The following is a 15,010-nucleotide window of genomic DNA, read 5'->3' on the forward strand; positions in this document are numbered from 1 at the left end:
AATTCATGACTCAATCATAGTTGTGTTTAACCTCTGGAGATATCTCTCCCGATACTGTAAATTAATGTAGATTTGTGAGAATGTCTTAACAAGTTTTCCTCTAAGTTTTGACAAATTTTGATATTCATAAAGACATACTAATATGACAGGATTGTCTTTCGACGATTTATTTCATGCTGATATTAGACCCAATTTCCCAAGACAAGGAATATCCTTTTCTTCCTAAATTATTGTAACAATTTCCCTCAAATAATCTTTGATTTTTAAACCTTTCAAACAAGAGATGTTTGTCAAACATTATGCCCCCCCCCCCCCCCCCCCCCCCCCCCCCCCCCCCCCCCTGAGCACCATGTTGTCAGGATTATATGGACAATTGAATAAAATATGCATGTACTGAAATGACAGGTGATTTGTCACTGACATTGGATGCCGTTGAGGCAGTTTTAAGATTATGACCATTCAAAGAGTGAGGATAGAGTGTGTTAAGACCATGACCTTTTACTCCATGACCTCAAAATCCATCAGTTGGTCACCAAAGACCCGAATGTCAAGTTTGAGGGTCATGGCTGCAGGCATTGTCAAGTTATCACACAGACAAGCTTTTTTCATTCTAGGTCACTATGACCTTGACCTTTGATCTGATGTCTCCTAAAATCAATAGGGGTCATCTACTGGTCAGGCCCTGCCTCCATGTCAAGTTTGATGATCACAGGTCCAGGCATTGTTGAGATATCACTGGGAGAAGCGTTGCTAACTTTTTCCCATTAAAGGTCACTGTCACTGTGAACACTGTGAACTCATCTACTGGTCAGGCCCATCCTCCAAGTAAAGTTTGAGGGCCATGGGTGCAGGCATTGTCCTGTTATCACTCAGACAACCCTTTATCATTTAAGCTCACTGTGACCTTGACCTTTGGCCCAATGACCCCCAAAATCAATAGGGGCATCTACTGGTCGGACCCAACCTCCAAGTCAGGTTTGAGGGCCATGGGTGCAGGCATTGTAGAGTTATCACTCGGACAAGCTTTGAGGGCCATGGGTGCAGGCATTGTAGAGTTATCACTCTGACAAGCTTTTATCATTAAAGGTCACTGTGACCTTTACCTTTGACCTGATGAGCCCTAAAATCAATAGGGGTCATCTACTGGTCAGATCCAACCTCCAAGTCAAGTTTGATGGCCATGGGTGCAAGCGTCATCAAGTTATCCCTCAGACACCCTTTAACCAATCAAGGTCACTTTGACTTTTGGCCAGATGACCCCCAAAAACAATAGGGGTCATCTACTGGTCAGACCCAACTTTCATATCAAATTTGATGACTTAGGTCTAGGCATTGTTGAGTTATCACTCGGACAAGCTTTAGAATTATTTTATCATTAAAGGTCACTGTGACCTTGACCTTTGACCCGATGAGCCCTTAAATCAATAGGGGTCATCTGCTGGTCAAGCCCAACCTCCATGTCAAGTCTGATGACTATACATCCAGGAATTGTTGAGTTATCACACGATCGCTTTGATCTACCGACGGACCGACATGCGCAAAGCAATATACCCCTCTTCTTCGAAGGGGGCATAAAAATGATTGCAGGTCAAATATAAATAAAATCTTATTTATTATTGACACTATGTACATTGTGTTCTGAGTTTTTGTAACATGTATATTGCATCAATCTCCATTAACAAAATAAATTGTTTTGTTGTCTGTCAACTTGCAAAATTCCCCTTTTCAGCAACATAAATGCTTAAACCTCCTTTCTCAGGGCACAGGCCCCTTTAATAAACAGCTGAGACAGTCCTGTATGAAATGCTTATATCTACTTACTACAATTTCATAGAATATTTTGCAATATTTTTATTTTGCTACGCTATAAAAAGCACCCCCATCCCCTATTTTTTTTAAAACAAATCACAAAATCAAACCCTTGCTAAATCAAAAAGTTTTACAGTAACTCTTAGCTCAATCAAAGAGCTGATATTTAACCCCTAGTTATGACTACTTTGTTCCATTCTGACTGATGTTATCAATAATTTACAACCAGTGATCCCAAGCCACTGATGACCTTTCCAATAATACTTGCATAATAGTCATATAGTTACAGACAAATGTTTGCTTTGCTGATTGGAAATCACAGTGCATATATTATCTTGGCAGCTTTTTCAATGTATGAAGAGATGAAAGTCAAGAAAGATGCAAAAGAAACAATGAACATTCATAAATATTACAGATCCATCACACAGGGCTGTTAAAGGAAGTTCGGAAGTATATTACTCCCTAACAAGAGGTCCAAAAGGGCCTATGCTCTACTGGCATGGCTTTTGTGGTCATATCAATCCAGAGCATGTATGTATGGGTAAAAGGCAACAGACATATGGTTTATGTTTTGTGTTTGGCTTACCTGAAAACGTAGCACGTTCAACATCTGAGCCCAGAAAGTATTGTAAGCAGATTAGTTCCATGAACTATTTTAATATGTGCCAAGTAAAAGTCATCTTACAAAAAAAAAATGCTTTCAAAACTGTACTCATAGTAAAAATTTCTGTAGTTTTAAAAGTTAAAAAAAGTTGGTCAAAAGGTCAAAGTCAAGGGCATCCTAGGACAACATTGATCAATTTGAACAAACATTCACAAGCAATTATGCTGAGATGGATCCAACGAACACACAAAAAGATTTTTAAACCTTTCCAGATTTATGTTTACCAAACCTGTGAACCCTGGGTGTGGCCAGTAATGACACCAGGTGCATAACTTAAACATTCACAACCAATTTTGTTAAGATGAATGCGCAAACTACAGAACTTAAAGCTAAAAAATGGCCTTTGGGCTTTCAACAAGAACAAGGCAGAGTAATTCACAAAATCAGCTGCAGAAGCAAAAAGCAAATTGTCTCTCAAAATCCTAGACTTGCAAATTGTCTCCCTTAACTCTAGACTTGAATTTACATGTACATGTAAACTTGGCTAAAAATAGAATTCGCTCATGCAGACCTGGCTAAAAATAGAGAGCATTTCTTTAAAACTTTCATGGCCCATAATCTAGGCATTCATGGGCGGATCTGGCTGGTTTTCGAAAGGAACCGAGCTCTAATGGATATCTAGATACTGTACAAGTTTCATTGAGATACAATAAAAACTGAAGACTGTATCGTGTTCACAACTAATTGTTTACAACCAATTGTTTACACAATAGCATTTTTTTATACTATCAAGGGCCATAATCTAGGCATGCATGGGCGGATCTGACTGGTTTTCGAAAGGAACCCAGCTCTAATGGATATCTAAATACTATACAAGTTTCATCGAGATACAATCAAAACTGAAGACTGTATCGTGTTCACAAGCAATTGTTTACAGACGCACGAACGCACGACCGCACGGACGCACGGATGCACATACTACGTACACATTACCATCGCATAAGCTCTTCTGGCCTTTGGCCAGTAGAGCTAAAAATGGGTTAAAACTTCCAAACTTAACTCTATGGAAGTACAAAAACTTCTATATTTTTGAAGAAAACTTCCATTTAGTCAAATGCTTGAAAGTTCAAAATATCAAAACCTGGTTTCAATATTACTTTTATGCTCACAATTTCAATCAGTCTTGAAGCAAAATGAATTATTATAATATAAATCTGTGAATTTGACAAGATATATCGTTTCAAATTATTTGATTTTTAACATATTTTTAAAAAAAAATACTGGAAAAAAATTGTATTTGGGAAAACTTCCAAATTTTAGTGAAAAACCTCCAATATTGATGGTCAGGAAGTTCATACTTCCAGTTTGAAATTCTTAATGGAAGCCCTGCATGATCACACTTCCTTTCCAATGAAACTTGAATGCTAGTAATAAGGCCATGCCACACTCTATGGAATAAATACCATCTGGTGGGTATTTTTTCAGCCCTCTGACAGAATGAAAGAAGAAACATTAACCAAATGAAAATTAAGATAAAAAAGAGCTTAAATTGATTAGAAGAATAATGCTGTCAATGAAGGAATATAATATATATGTTTATAAGATACTGGTAATTTTTATAGACCTTGAGTGTCAAGTTATCGATATTTGCAAAAACTGCCATCTATCATGGGCTTTTGTATTAACATTTTATTTTTACTAAGTCACTTAGTTATTTTATTCCTACCATGGTAGGTTTAGAATTAGGAAACAGACCCTTAACAAAGAATCGATTTGGTATGGCCTAAATTTAGGACAAGTGAGAGGTTTTTTTTCAGGATTTTTATTAATTTCCAATGCCAAAAGGAATCTTTTTCCCCAAATGTTAATAGTTCATTATTGTTGAGGTTATTAAAAACGCACAAAGAAAGGGTAAAAATGAGCATTTGAGTATATTCAACCTACATATTTTTTTTATGAGAAAATTCCATTTAAAAAAAACAAAACAAAAAAAACAAGTTTATTTTCCAATCAAAGGAATTTCCCAAAATACTAGAAAAACCTGCCTACTATTGTTTATTGAACATCACAGGATCCACAAAGCACATTTACATCTGGCAATTTCCACAACAGGTCAATTTCAAATATTACATCAATTTTTCAGTGCAGAAACTTTAACCCATATTCCATGGAACAGTGAAATATGACGAAAATGAATTATTCCTTAAATGAGAGACACAGCACTCACAATCAATATACAAATGTACATCAGCGTATTGCCTGTAAGAATCATAATATGCAAATGTCTGTATTATCATAATATCAACAGCCATTTATGATGAAAAGCACATGAGCATTTCCTCATATTTAATGTAAGAATTGCCTAGAAATATTTATGACGCCAATAAAATTCTATTGATAAGTATGTTTATGTTGATAATGAAGATTTTTTTTTTCTTATACACATTATCTATTTCCAGTAATTTCTCCAGTAACATTGTACATAGTTTTATGATTGTTATTAATAATAATGGCCTTGAAAATTTAAAACATCATCAGATTGGCAAACAAATCAGCAAAAGCAATTCAGTGACATCCCAGGCCAAGTGTTAACCATTGACATTCCAGATCTATAGCCAAAGAATGAAATTCCAGACCTAGAGCCAATTATTGACATACCAGACCTAGAGCCAATCATTAACATTCCAGACCTAGAGCCAATCATTGACATACCAGACCTAGAGCCAATCATTGACATTCCAGATCTAGAGCCAATCATTGACATTACAGACCTAGAGCCAATCATTGACATTCCAGATCTAGAGCCAATCATTGACATACCAGACCTACAGCCAATCATTGACATTCCAGACCTAGAGCCAATCAATTAACATTCCAGATCTAGAGCCAACCATTGACATTCCAGATCTGGAACAAACCATTCACATTCCAGACCTAGAGCCAATCAATTAACATTCCAGATCTAGAGCCAACCATTGACATTCCAGATCTGGAGCCAATCATTGGAATTCCGATCTAGAGCCAATCATTGACATTCCAGACCTAGAGCCAATCATTCACATTCTATACCTAGAGCCAATCATTGACATTCCAGATCTAGCGCCAATCATTGACATACCAGACCTAGAGCTAATCACTGACATTCCAAACCTAGAGCCAATCATTGACATACCAGACCAAGAGCAAATTATTGACATTCCAAACCTAGAGCCAATCATTCACATTCCAGATCTAGAGCCAACCACTGACATTCCAAATGAAGAGCCAATCATTCAAATTACAGATCTAGAGCCAACCATTGAAATTCCATCCCTAGAGCCAATCATTGAAATTCCATCCCTAGAGCCAATCATTAACATTCCTGACCTAGAGCCAACCATAAACATTCCAGATCTAGAACAAACCATTCACATTCCAGACCTAGAACCAACAATTAACATTCCAGATCTAGAGCCAATCATTGACATTCCAGATCTAGTGCCAATCATTGAAATTCCAGATCTGGAGCCAATCATTGACATTCCAGACCTAGAGCCAATCATTGAAATTTCAGATATAGAGCCAATCATTGACATTCCAGTTCTAGAGCATTGACATTCCAGTTCTAGAGCTAATCATTGACACTCAGATGTAGAGCCAATCATTGGCATTCCAGATCTAGAGCCAATCATTGACATTCCAGATCTAGAGCCAACCATTGACATTCCAGACCTAGAGCCAATCATTGACATTTCAGATCTAGAGCCAACCATTGAAATTCCAGATCTAGAGCCAAACATTGACTTTCCAGATATATAGCCAATCATTGACATTCCAGATATAGAAACAATCATTGACATTCCAGATATAGAGCCAATTATTGACATTCAAGACATAGAGCCAATCATTGAATTTCAATACCTAGAGCCAATCATTGACATTCCAGATCTAGAGCCAATCATTGACATTTCAGATCTAGAGCCAATCATTGAAATTCCATACCTAGAGCCAATCACTGACATTCCAGATCTAGAGCCAATCATTGACATTCCAGATCTAGAGCCAATCATTGACATTTCAGATCTAGAGCCAATCATTGACATTTCAGATCTAGAGCCAACCATTGACATTTCTGACATAGAGATTCCAGATCTAGAGCCAATCATTGAAATTCGAGACCTAAAGCAGGTGTTCTGGCAACTGCAAACCAACTAGTTTAATGTTCTTTGTATCTGATGTCAATTTGAACTCACTAGTAGTGGTAGTACAGCTGACCAATCTTTGATGCTACTTCACCAATCTGCCACCGCTTCAGGCCATATTTGGTATCTAGAACTTGTCTGAAAACACACAAAAAAGGTACTATATGTTTAATATACATTGTTATTTGTAAAAACGCTTCAAAAAATGAAGTATCTTTTCTTTACAAATCACATGATTTAAATTTAACAATATAATGTTTTGTTTGAATATTCAGAGGTTTTAGCAGCTGATATTTGTCCATCATTAAAATAGCAAGGGGTCTGTTTGAGTATATAGGATCCAAGCCAATAGCAGAGTAAAGGGGCTTAGACTCCTTCAGCAATTGTTTTCATAGTCATTTATGTTCATTTCAGGGTATTTCCTACTGCTTCTAATGCAAATGTCTGAGTACAAAACAATCTCTACACCTGTACAATAGTCTTTAAGTTAAACTCAACCCTGAACTTAAGAACCCCTGTTTAAACCCCTGTTATTCAGTCATTTTTATTTTATTTTCAATGTCAAACAAAACAAGTCTAAGTCTTCTAAATTTTACATTAATTTGTATAACATACAAAAGTAAGGTAAATTGTATGCCTTTAAACTTCTGTTTTGAAAACATTAAATCAGGGCTTTTAAATAATTATGATCATAATTATTTTAATGCCCTGATTCAATGTTTACAAGTGCATTTATATGTGCGAGCAAAACCCTCCTAGAATCAATAAATTGTAATTGTATGCATTTTTAAAATATTAATAGTGGTTAAAATTCATGAAGGTATTATATTCACGACTTATTCAAAACATGGCAATCTGCAATAACTGATACTAGCAATAAGTAAGTGATGTTGCAGCATATTTTAAACTTTTCCAATATGAACAAAAAATAACATTCTCGAAAAAAAGATACATTAACAATCAGTGAATAAAATTAAAATCGGTGTTTTTCAGCCCTCACGGCTCATGAAGATCAGAAAGTGCACCTGCCTGCCTTCAAAGAAGTAAATGATTTAGATGAGATAAACAAATATTTTCTTTTTGTTTTGATTAAAACTTGAAATACGATTATGAATTCAAACAGACTTTACATATTTGGTAGTTGAAGCCTAATATTACTTCAAAATACAAATTTCTAAAATTTTCTATGAAATCCATAATGCCTTATTCACTGCCAGATACAATGTGCCCTATCGTCCCTCAGCACCTTTTCCCTTTTCTGTTGCACCCTGTTTATTTTTGAAACCTGGCTAAAATCCTATTTTTAAACAAAGAAACGAAGCAAAGCCCCTGAATGATCATGGATTCAAAGAATTTTAAGAAAATAAAACTGCATTTTCTGAAGTCCAATATTGTGAAAAGAGTATACTTTTGGAGATGATGCATAGGGCTGAATTAATTTGATCGAATAAACACTGAATATACAGAAAGGCCTTTGGTTACAGTACCTGTGCTGCTGCTGAAATTTCCACAACTTTGTGTAGACGTCAAATGTTCGTCCGAAGTATGACTGCCATTGTTTGTGTCCATACTGAGGAAGATCCCTGTAACAGGAATGTACACTACAATATCGAGGGCTTATTGTATATATTTTAAATGGTACAAGTCAACATTCCCACTGGGCCACACATATTTACATACCAGCACTGACTGAACTCATGAATTTAATTAAGAACTTTCTCAATTTCAATTGGCAAGTGGCCATTGACTTTTTTTTTTCAAAATCTCCCAACTTAACATCATGCAAGATAAGAGATACAATAGGAAATTTATATACACTTTTGAGGAGGCAAAAAAAAATTGGTCTGGTTAGGGATACATCCTTTTCAAGAACAGGTTGGGTAGGAAGGCTTTTGAAAAATAATAATATTTTTTTTTATATGGCTTTGTGTTAAGAACCTTATTGGCATATTTGAAGAATGGTGTTAAAGTAATTTTCTGTTTAAAATATTTAAGGTTTTAAACTACATTAAAACACACACTTAAGAAATAAACGATAAATGTATATTTATCTTTGGTTTTTTGTTTATCATTTACTATAAAAACAATATGGTCGGCACCTATTTCGTAGGGTTCGGGTTATAATAAAATGCAACTTTGGAAAAAAAACACTGTCTAGGTATACAAAAATATACATTAAATATGTTGAAAGCAACTGAATAGGCAAAAAATTATTTCGTTTGGTAAGGGTTACATCCTTTATAAAAACAGGTTTTTTATTATATTTTTTTTATAAGGCTTTATGAAGAACATTATTGACATCATTGGAGAATTGTGTTATAGTAATCTTCTGTTTAAAGCTGTGAAGGTTTTTAAATTTGTATCAAAACACAAACCTTTTTTTCTTTTTTTTACCAACTGACTACCAACATTAAAACGCCTATTTCATGGGTAGAGTATCAAATATATAAAAATTGTTTATTAGAAAACTCGCCATTTTTAAGCAATCATTAATATTTTAGCCTTTTTATGCTGCAATCAATCCTAAGATCTTTTTAATCTATGATTGTCTTTGGAAGAAGTACATTACGTCAAGAAATCGGTAAGGCAGTAGCTTCAGAGCTTCAAAATCAGTATTTTTGTGCTACCACTGGTATAGTTCACGTCAGTTCTGGTAAAAACTCTTGAGTTCAGGACACAATATCCAACTTACTAACACTGTCACCACATCACTCTAAAGTAAATTATATTCTTTACTAAATCTGTACATTTATTTTTAATTTTGTGAAAAAAAAAATGTAAATGTTTTTTGTTTAAGATACTATTTTACATTTTTAAAAGAATTTTGTATCTTCAAGATATTTGCCATTTGCGTGGCACATACCGGGGTATTTCCAACTATGATTTAAACTTTTATCTCAAAGGACACTCATTGGTACTATTTCTTTTGTTTTTATAGTTGTCAATCCATTAACAATTGTTAATGCAGTGGTCGAAATTAGCACAAGCCCGCAAGCCCTGTACTGGTAAAATGTCTTCCGGGCTTGCTCAAATTTTGCATTTTATATGGCAGGGCTTGTTCAAAAATTTGATGCAAAGCAATTAGAATAAGAATTTGGGCTTGTTCATTCAAAAGTCTAATTTCCAAGTTAATGTAAACTTTTTCATCAATATCCAGGTAAATAGCACACTATCAAATTACAAAAATCACAGACCTATAAAGGGTCCATGCTAAAATGAAACTAAAATTACAAGTACCCACCCCCCGTGCAGACCATTATTGTCACAATAAACACCATCCTCATCAAATCTCATCTCTCGCATAATATAATGTTGTAATAACTTGTTTCACAATTGTTGTAAAATAAATAAGTTTAAACTAAACTAAACTAAATCTCATGTAAACATAGTATAGAAATTGATCTTTTCCGAGGGCACCCTTCTACTGTTTTCGCTGTTGACTTTTACATTGCTGACATGAGAAGAGAGGAATTTTTGCAAGTCCTAGTTTAAAAGCAGAACCATTTTCACCACTTTTTAAAATTGTAGTGTGATGGGGTAAGAACTAACTGCCCAGTTAATTCAGTTGGTTGATTCATTCTGAGTCTGACGGTTGTAGTTTCAAGCCACACACAAGGTGCAATTCTCTCCCAGAATTACTTTACTGGTGTCCAGTGTTTTTTTTCATGAAATTTACCGCTGAATAACGGCTGTTTCCCCTCGCCGAATATCGTCCAATTTTCCCAAAAAATAGTCATATTTTTCAAAAAAAAGGTAATCAATTCCCCCCAGAAATGAATAAAAAATACAAATATGAATTGTGCTTTTTGTTTTTATTTCGTAAAACAATGCATTTTAAACACGATGCGAACGTGCAACAATAGCAGGAACCGGTTCGATCCGGGATAAGACCCGTGAAATACACCGTTTCTGATCATCATCACCGAGACGCAAGTAATTCATCTAATGACACGGATCAATTTGTTTACAATTTACGACGTTTTGACTTCAACTTTCCGGCAAATAATAACATATAATAAGTGATAGCATTACCTTATAGCAAAATGTAACATTCAACTTAAAAATTTAATCATAAATATGTCACATAATAGCAAATACTACGTTAAAAGACTGAACAAAAGTGTTTTTTGTTACTTATGTATGGTTTCAGTGTAACTTTGTTTATTGTATTTTTTTAAGATCTTGCATTTAATTAACATATCACAAGACCAGAAAGCTAAAATTGCAATTTGTTTGGTGAGAAAGTGATAATGCTTAATAGGGATCATTTGGCACAAAAATAATGTTTAACATGTTTTGATGATAGTAACTGTCATTAAAGAGAGTTGAAACAGTTTTAATAGGTGTCTTTGTTACTTCATGGTTATTTTTAATTACCATTTCAATGTTCATTGTATTTTCCCAATTTTGGGAATTAACGCGCTTATTTTCCCAATTGTAAAGCCACAGGTGGTTTTGAAAATTTAAATAAAAATCACTGGGTGTCAGAAGTAAAATGCAAGAGTGTCTGGGTTGACCTTAATGGTTCATGGGAGAAGAGTGTAGTGTGTTTGGGTAAGAAACAGAGGCCTGGTTAGCTCAATTGGTTAGAGCACTGTGCTAATAGTGTGAGTTCAGGCCCGACAACAGGCTAGCTACAATAATGAGCGATCAGGGATACTCTTTTTATTATTTAGACATTTTTTATGTATCCCTGTAACGCTACAACTCTCTACCATTTAACAACGGGCGAAATGATATACTGTAATAATATGCATTGATGTTAAATAATAATGACAATGTTGTTCAATTTTTATCCAACAGTGATCTGAACTTGATTAAATTGGTCATTAGAGTTGTTATTTTCACATTACTATATTATGTGTCACGAATACCGTTATACATGTACACAACCAGTCAAATTTGTCCCAGATTTGCCGATATCGGGATACTTGATAAACAATCGACACTTGTACGTGTTTTATGATAACTTAACATGTTTTTTTGGGCATACTGACATAACTTAATATGTGTTTAATAGTAGGCAATAATATTTTCGTAGAAATTTGAATTTATAACGGAGATAATTTAAAATTGTGGCCGCGAGGATTCTCTGCGCAAGGACCGCTTGCTACTTTTTGCTGGGATGGTGGATGTCACGAGTCTGCCATATTAAACAAATCGTTAAAAGACTCGTTGACGGCCATTTAGGTGGACTAGACAACAGGCATACTTTTCATCCCAGGATTTATTACAAATGACAATGGGATGTATCAAACAAACATGATAGAGATTACAAAGGAATACCTTAATCCGTTGAAAAGTTGCTTCGATTTTTCCAAAAGATGACAAAATTCATTGACAACTCTTTTTTCATTTTCGTCCATAGGGGGTGGGGGAATACTTTCGTCCGCCATTTTCCCTCAAGTGTTTAATATTCCTTTTAAAAAATCACTGAAGGGGCATGTCTTCGCGTTTATTTTTAGTATGCGATCATATTTTCATTTCGTTGCACACAAGAATATTCTGAATTTATGGTTTTTTTGTGTCTGAAGTTTCGTGCAAAAATTACTGACGGCTCAGCGATTTTTCTCATTCGTGAAATTCGCACTTTCGTTGAGGCTAATTTGCACTAGTAAAAGCAATCACAATATCCTTCGCAGTGGTCTCCCCTAAAAATAAAAATCGCAATTATATGTACATATTAAATTTTTGAGTAGAACTTTTATGAAGGTTGAGTCAATTAGGATGGATTTTTAACACTTCATTTGTTTCTAGGTTAGAAAGCGGAGCATACTGATAAAACAATATTGAAATATGTTTAGCTAAAGACAAGCTATATTTTGTTAAAAGAGCTGAGCCTATTACGCCTCCCAATTTAATGAAGTTCCTGGAGGTGTTTGATCAAATTAACAGTGATGATATGGTGTCTTTATTGTTTGCATTTTTCCACTAGACAGGAAATAAAACTTAGTTCCTACAAGTAAAAATAATTTAAGAAATCCTAAATTTGTATTAACTAAAAATGTAATAGTTTCAGAGAACGGTTTATTAGTTTAGTTTAAATGGTCAAATACTAATCAGACTGAAGTTAAAATTTTAAACATGCAATTAAGCAGCATGAAAGATTTCTGTTTATCCCCAATCCTCGCCTTTACCAATATGTTGAGAGTAGTTAAACAGATCCAGATCAACCTTTGTTTTTATTACAGCCAGGTCGACCACTATTTTATAAGAAAAAATGTCAGTAGTAAAGAAGAATCAGTTAATATTTCTACAAATTATTTAAGAAGAGGAATTGCTTTTAGGCTTGGTTTACCTTCAGGTATCATACAACTCATGACGATTGGCAGTCAGATACATATCACTTTTATTTGCAATATTCAATAAGTGATAAAAGTAAAAAAATCTCGAAGTTTATTGTACAGGAGTTGGAAAAGTCAGAATGCTCAGAGTTTAAAGTATGGATGAGCGGTTATAAATCACTCTGTTTTTTTCTCTATTTTTCAGTTACAAAGTAGTAGGCTCTCATTAAATTTAATAGGCAAATTGTTTGTTTTTGCTTGTTAAAGCTAGCAGCATGTTTTTAGTTGTATGTTGGTGTTTTGTGCTCTTTATGCTTAATATTATTCAATATTAATGTTTGCTTTACATGTACTTGTGTTGCTATGATTAGGCTTTTGGTAGGCGGTTTGCTTGTTGTTGCTTTTTGGCCTTTGAATTTGAATGCATGCAGTCTACTCAAATACATTGCTTGTTTATCTGTCTCTAATTTGTTTGCAACACGATTATGTTCAAATTACCAATACATCATTAGCCGTATGATCTTGTGTTAACGTCGTTGATTTAGTTTTTATGGAATATTATATATTAAGGTTCAAAGTAATGGTAAACTGATCACTGAGGCAGTTCTAAGAATAATTACAATATCATTCGCAATGATCCCCCCTAATAATAATAATATGATTTTACTGCATGAAGCGGGGAAGTATGGCTGGGTTGAATCATTATCACACATTATTCAACGGCAAACATACACCATCTTTTGGTTCATATTAAATATTAATTAATATAATTGACTAACTGTAGTGTCATTGATTTTGGCCGAACAAATCTTTGTGTCTTCATCTTGCTATGTAAATCACAGTATTAAGAACATCGTTAGAGTTATATGGTTTCGCTCCCTGGAATCACACGATCATGGATATTATTGGGCATTACTGGTAGAAATCTATGATTTTTACACCAATTACCTAATAGTGATTTTGGGGTGAAATTTACTGCCTTCTAAAAGCTGTTTCCCTTTGCGAAAAACTGTCCATTTTCTCCAAAAAAAAATTTTTTCCCAATTTGATAATTGCGGATTAGGTCAATGGAGAAAAAAGCAATGAATTTCTTGAAATATAAACAAAATATTGACAAGACTTACACTTCCACAGCATAATGTATGCATACAAAAGTTAAAACATGTATATTATCCATTATATTAGCTATTTTGGCCTGATTTTGTATTTATCCCAGTCAGCTTTTTTTCCAAATTTGCAAGGCACAGGCGGTAAAAATAATCCCCCCAAAAAATCACTGCATAAGGTTTCTGTGTTTAAGGCATTTCTGGATATGCCCCTACAGTAGTTCTGCTTTTAACTGTCTGAGTCACGCCAAAATGTCAGCCTTTCCATGTTGCAGAGGTATGTTGCAAACTATATTGACATCGGTCGCCCTGTAAACTATGTGGCTGGGACCAATAACAAAAAATCTTACTCCCAGTTGGTACTGAGTCAGCACTGTCAAAGACAAAGGCCGAGTCAAATCGAGATAGGTAAGGGACGTTCGAGCCACTGTTTCCAGCGAGTAGTAATCTTTGACATTTCTGAAAAGAAAGCATGCGTTCATTAAAACAAGCTTCTTTTCGACAAGAAATTTGAACAAGTTTTATACTACCATGTCATGTAGCCACATGTTTTAAACTACTATTTCATTTAGCCCCACGTACCAATATAAATATACGTACATTTTGAAAGTCTATACATTAAGCCTGCAAATACTTTAAAAAAACGTCCTGCCACTGAGGAGAGTTTTAAGGACATCATCATCATCATCATCATCATCATCATCATCATCATCATCATCATCATCATCATCATCATCATCATAATCAGCAGCAGCAGCAGTAGCAGTAGCAGTAGCAGCAGCAACAGCATCAGCAACAGCAACAACAGCAGTAGCAGCAGCCGCAACAACAGCAGTAGCAGCATCAGTAGCAGCAACAACAGCGACACTAGCATCAGTTACATAAGCAGCAGCAGCGGGGGCAGCAGCACCATCATCAACACCACCATCATAAAAATCATTATCGTCATCGTTGTCGCCGTCTTCGTCGTCATTGGCTTATAAGATATGTCTGTATAATTAAATAATAAAAATCATTATCGTCGTC

At 34.9% G+C, this 15,010-nt stretch overlaps 1 protein-coding gene across 2 annotated transcripts in view; it reads right to left on the reverse strand.

The window, feature by feature from the left end:
- The window catches only part of LOC128224178 (protein SCAI-like), a 37,553-nt gene extending 25,401 nt beyond the window's left edge, over nucleotides 1-12,152 (reverse strand). For both annotated transcript variants that reach the window (XM_052933925.1, XM_052933924.1), the window contains exons 1-3: nucleotides 11,881-12,152; nucleotides 8,082-8,177; nucleotides 6,646-6,732 (exon numbers count right to left, since the gene is read on the reverse strand). In XM_052933925.1, coding sequence (XP_052789885.1) covers nucleotides 6,646-6,732; nucleotides 8,082-8,177; nucleotides 11,881-11,990 — 293 coding nt within the window. In that variant the 5' untranslated portion in view covers nucleotides 11,991-12,152. The remainder of the gene's footprint in view (nucleotides 1-6,645; nucleotides 6,733-8,081; nucleotides 8,178-11,880) is intronic.
- Nucleotides 12,153-15,010: the final 2,858 nt, after the last annotated feature.

The sequence above is a fragment of the Mya arenaria genome, chromosome 17, assembly GCF_026914265.1.
Source record: "Mya arenaria isolate MELC-2E11 chromosome 17, ASM2691426v1".
NCBI lineage: Eukaryota > Metazoa > Mollusca > Bivalvia > Myida > Myidae > Mya > Mya arenaria.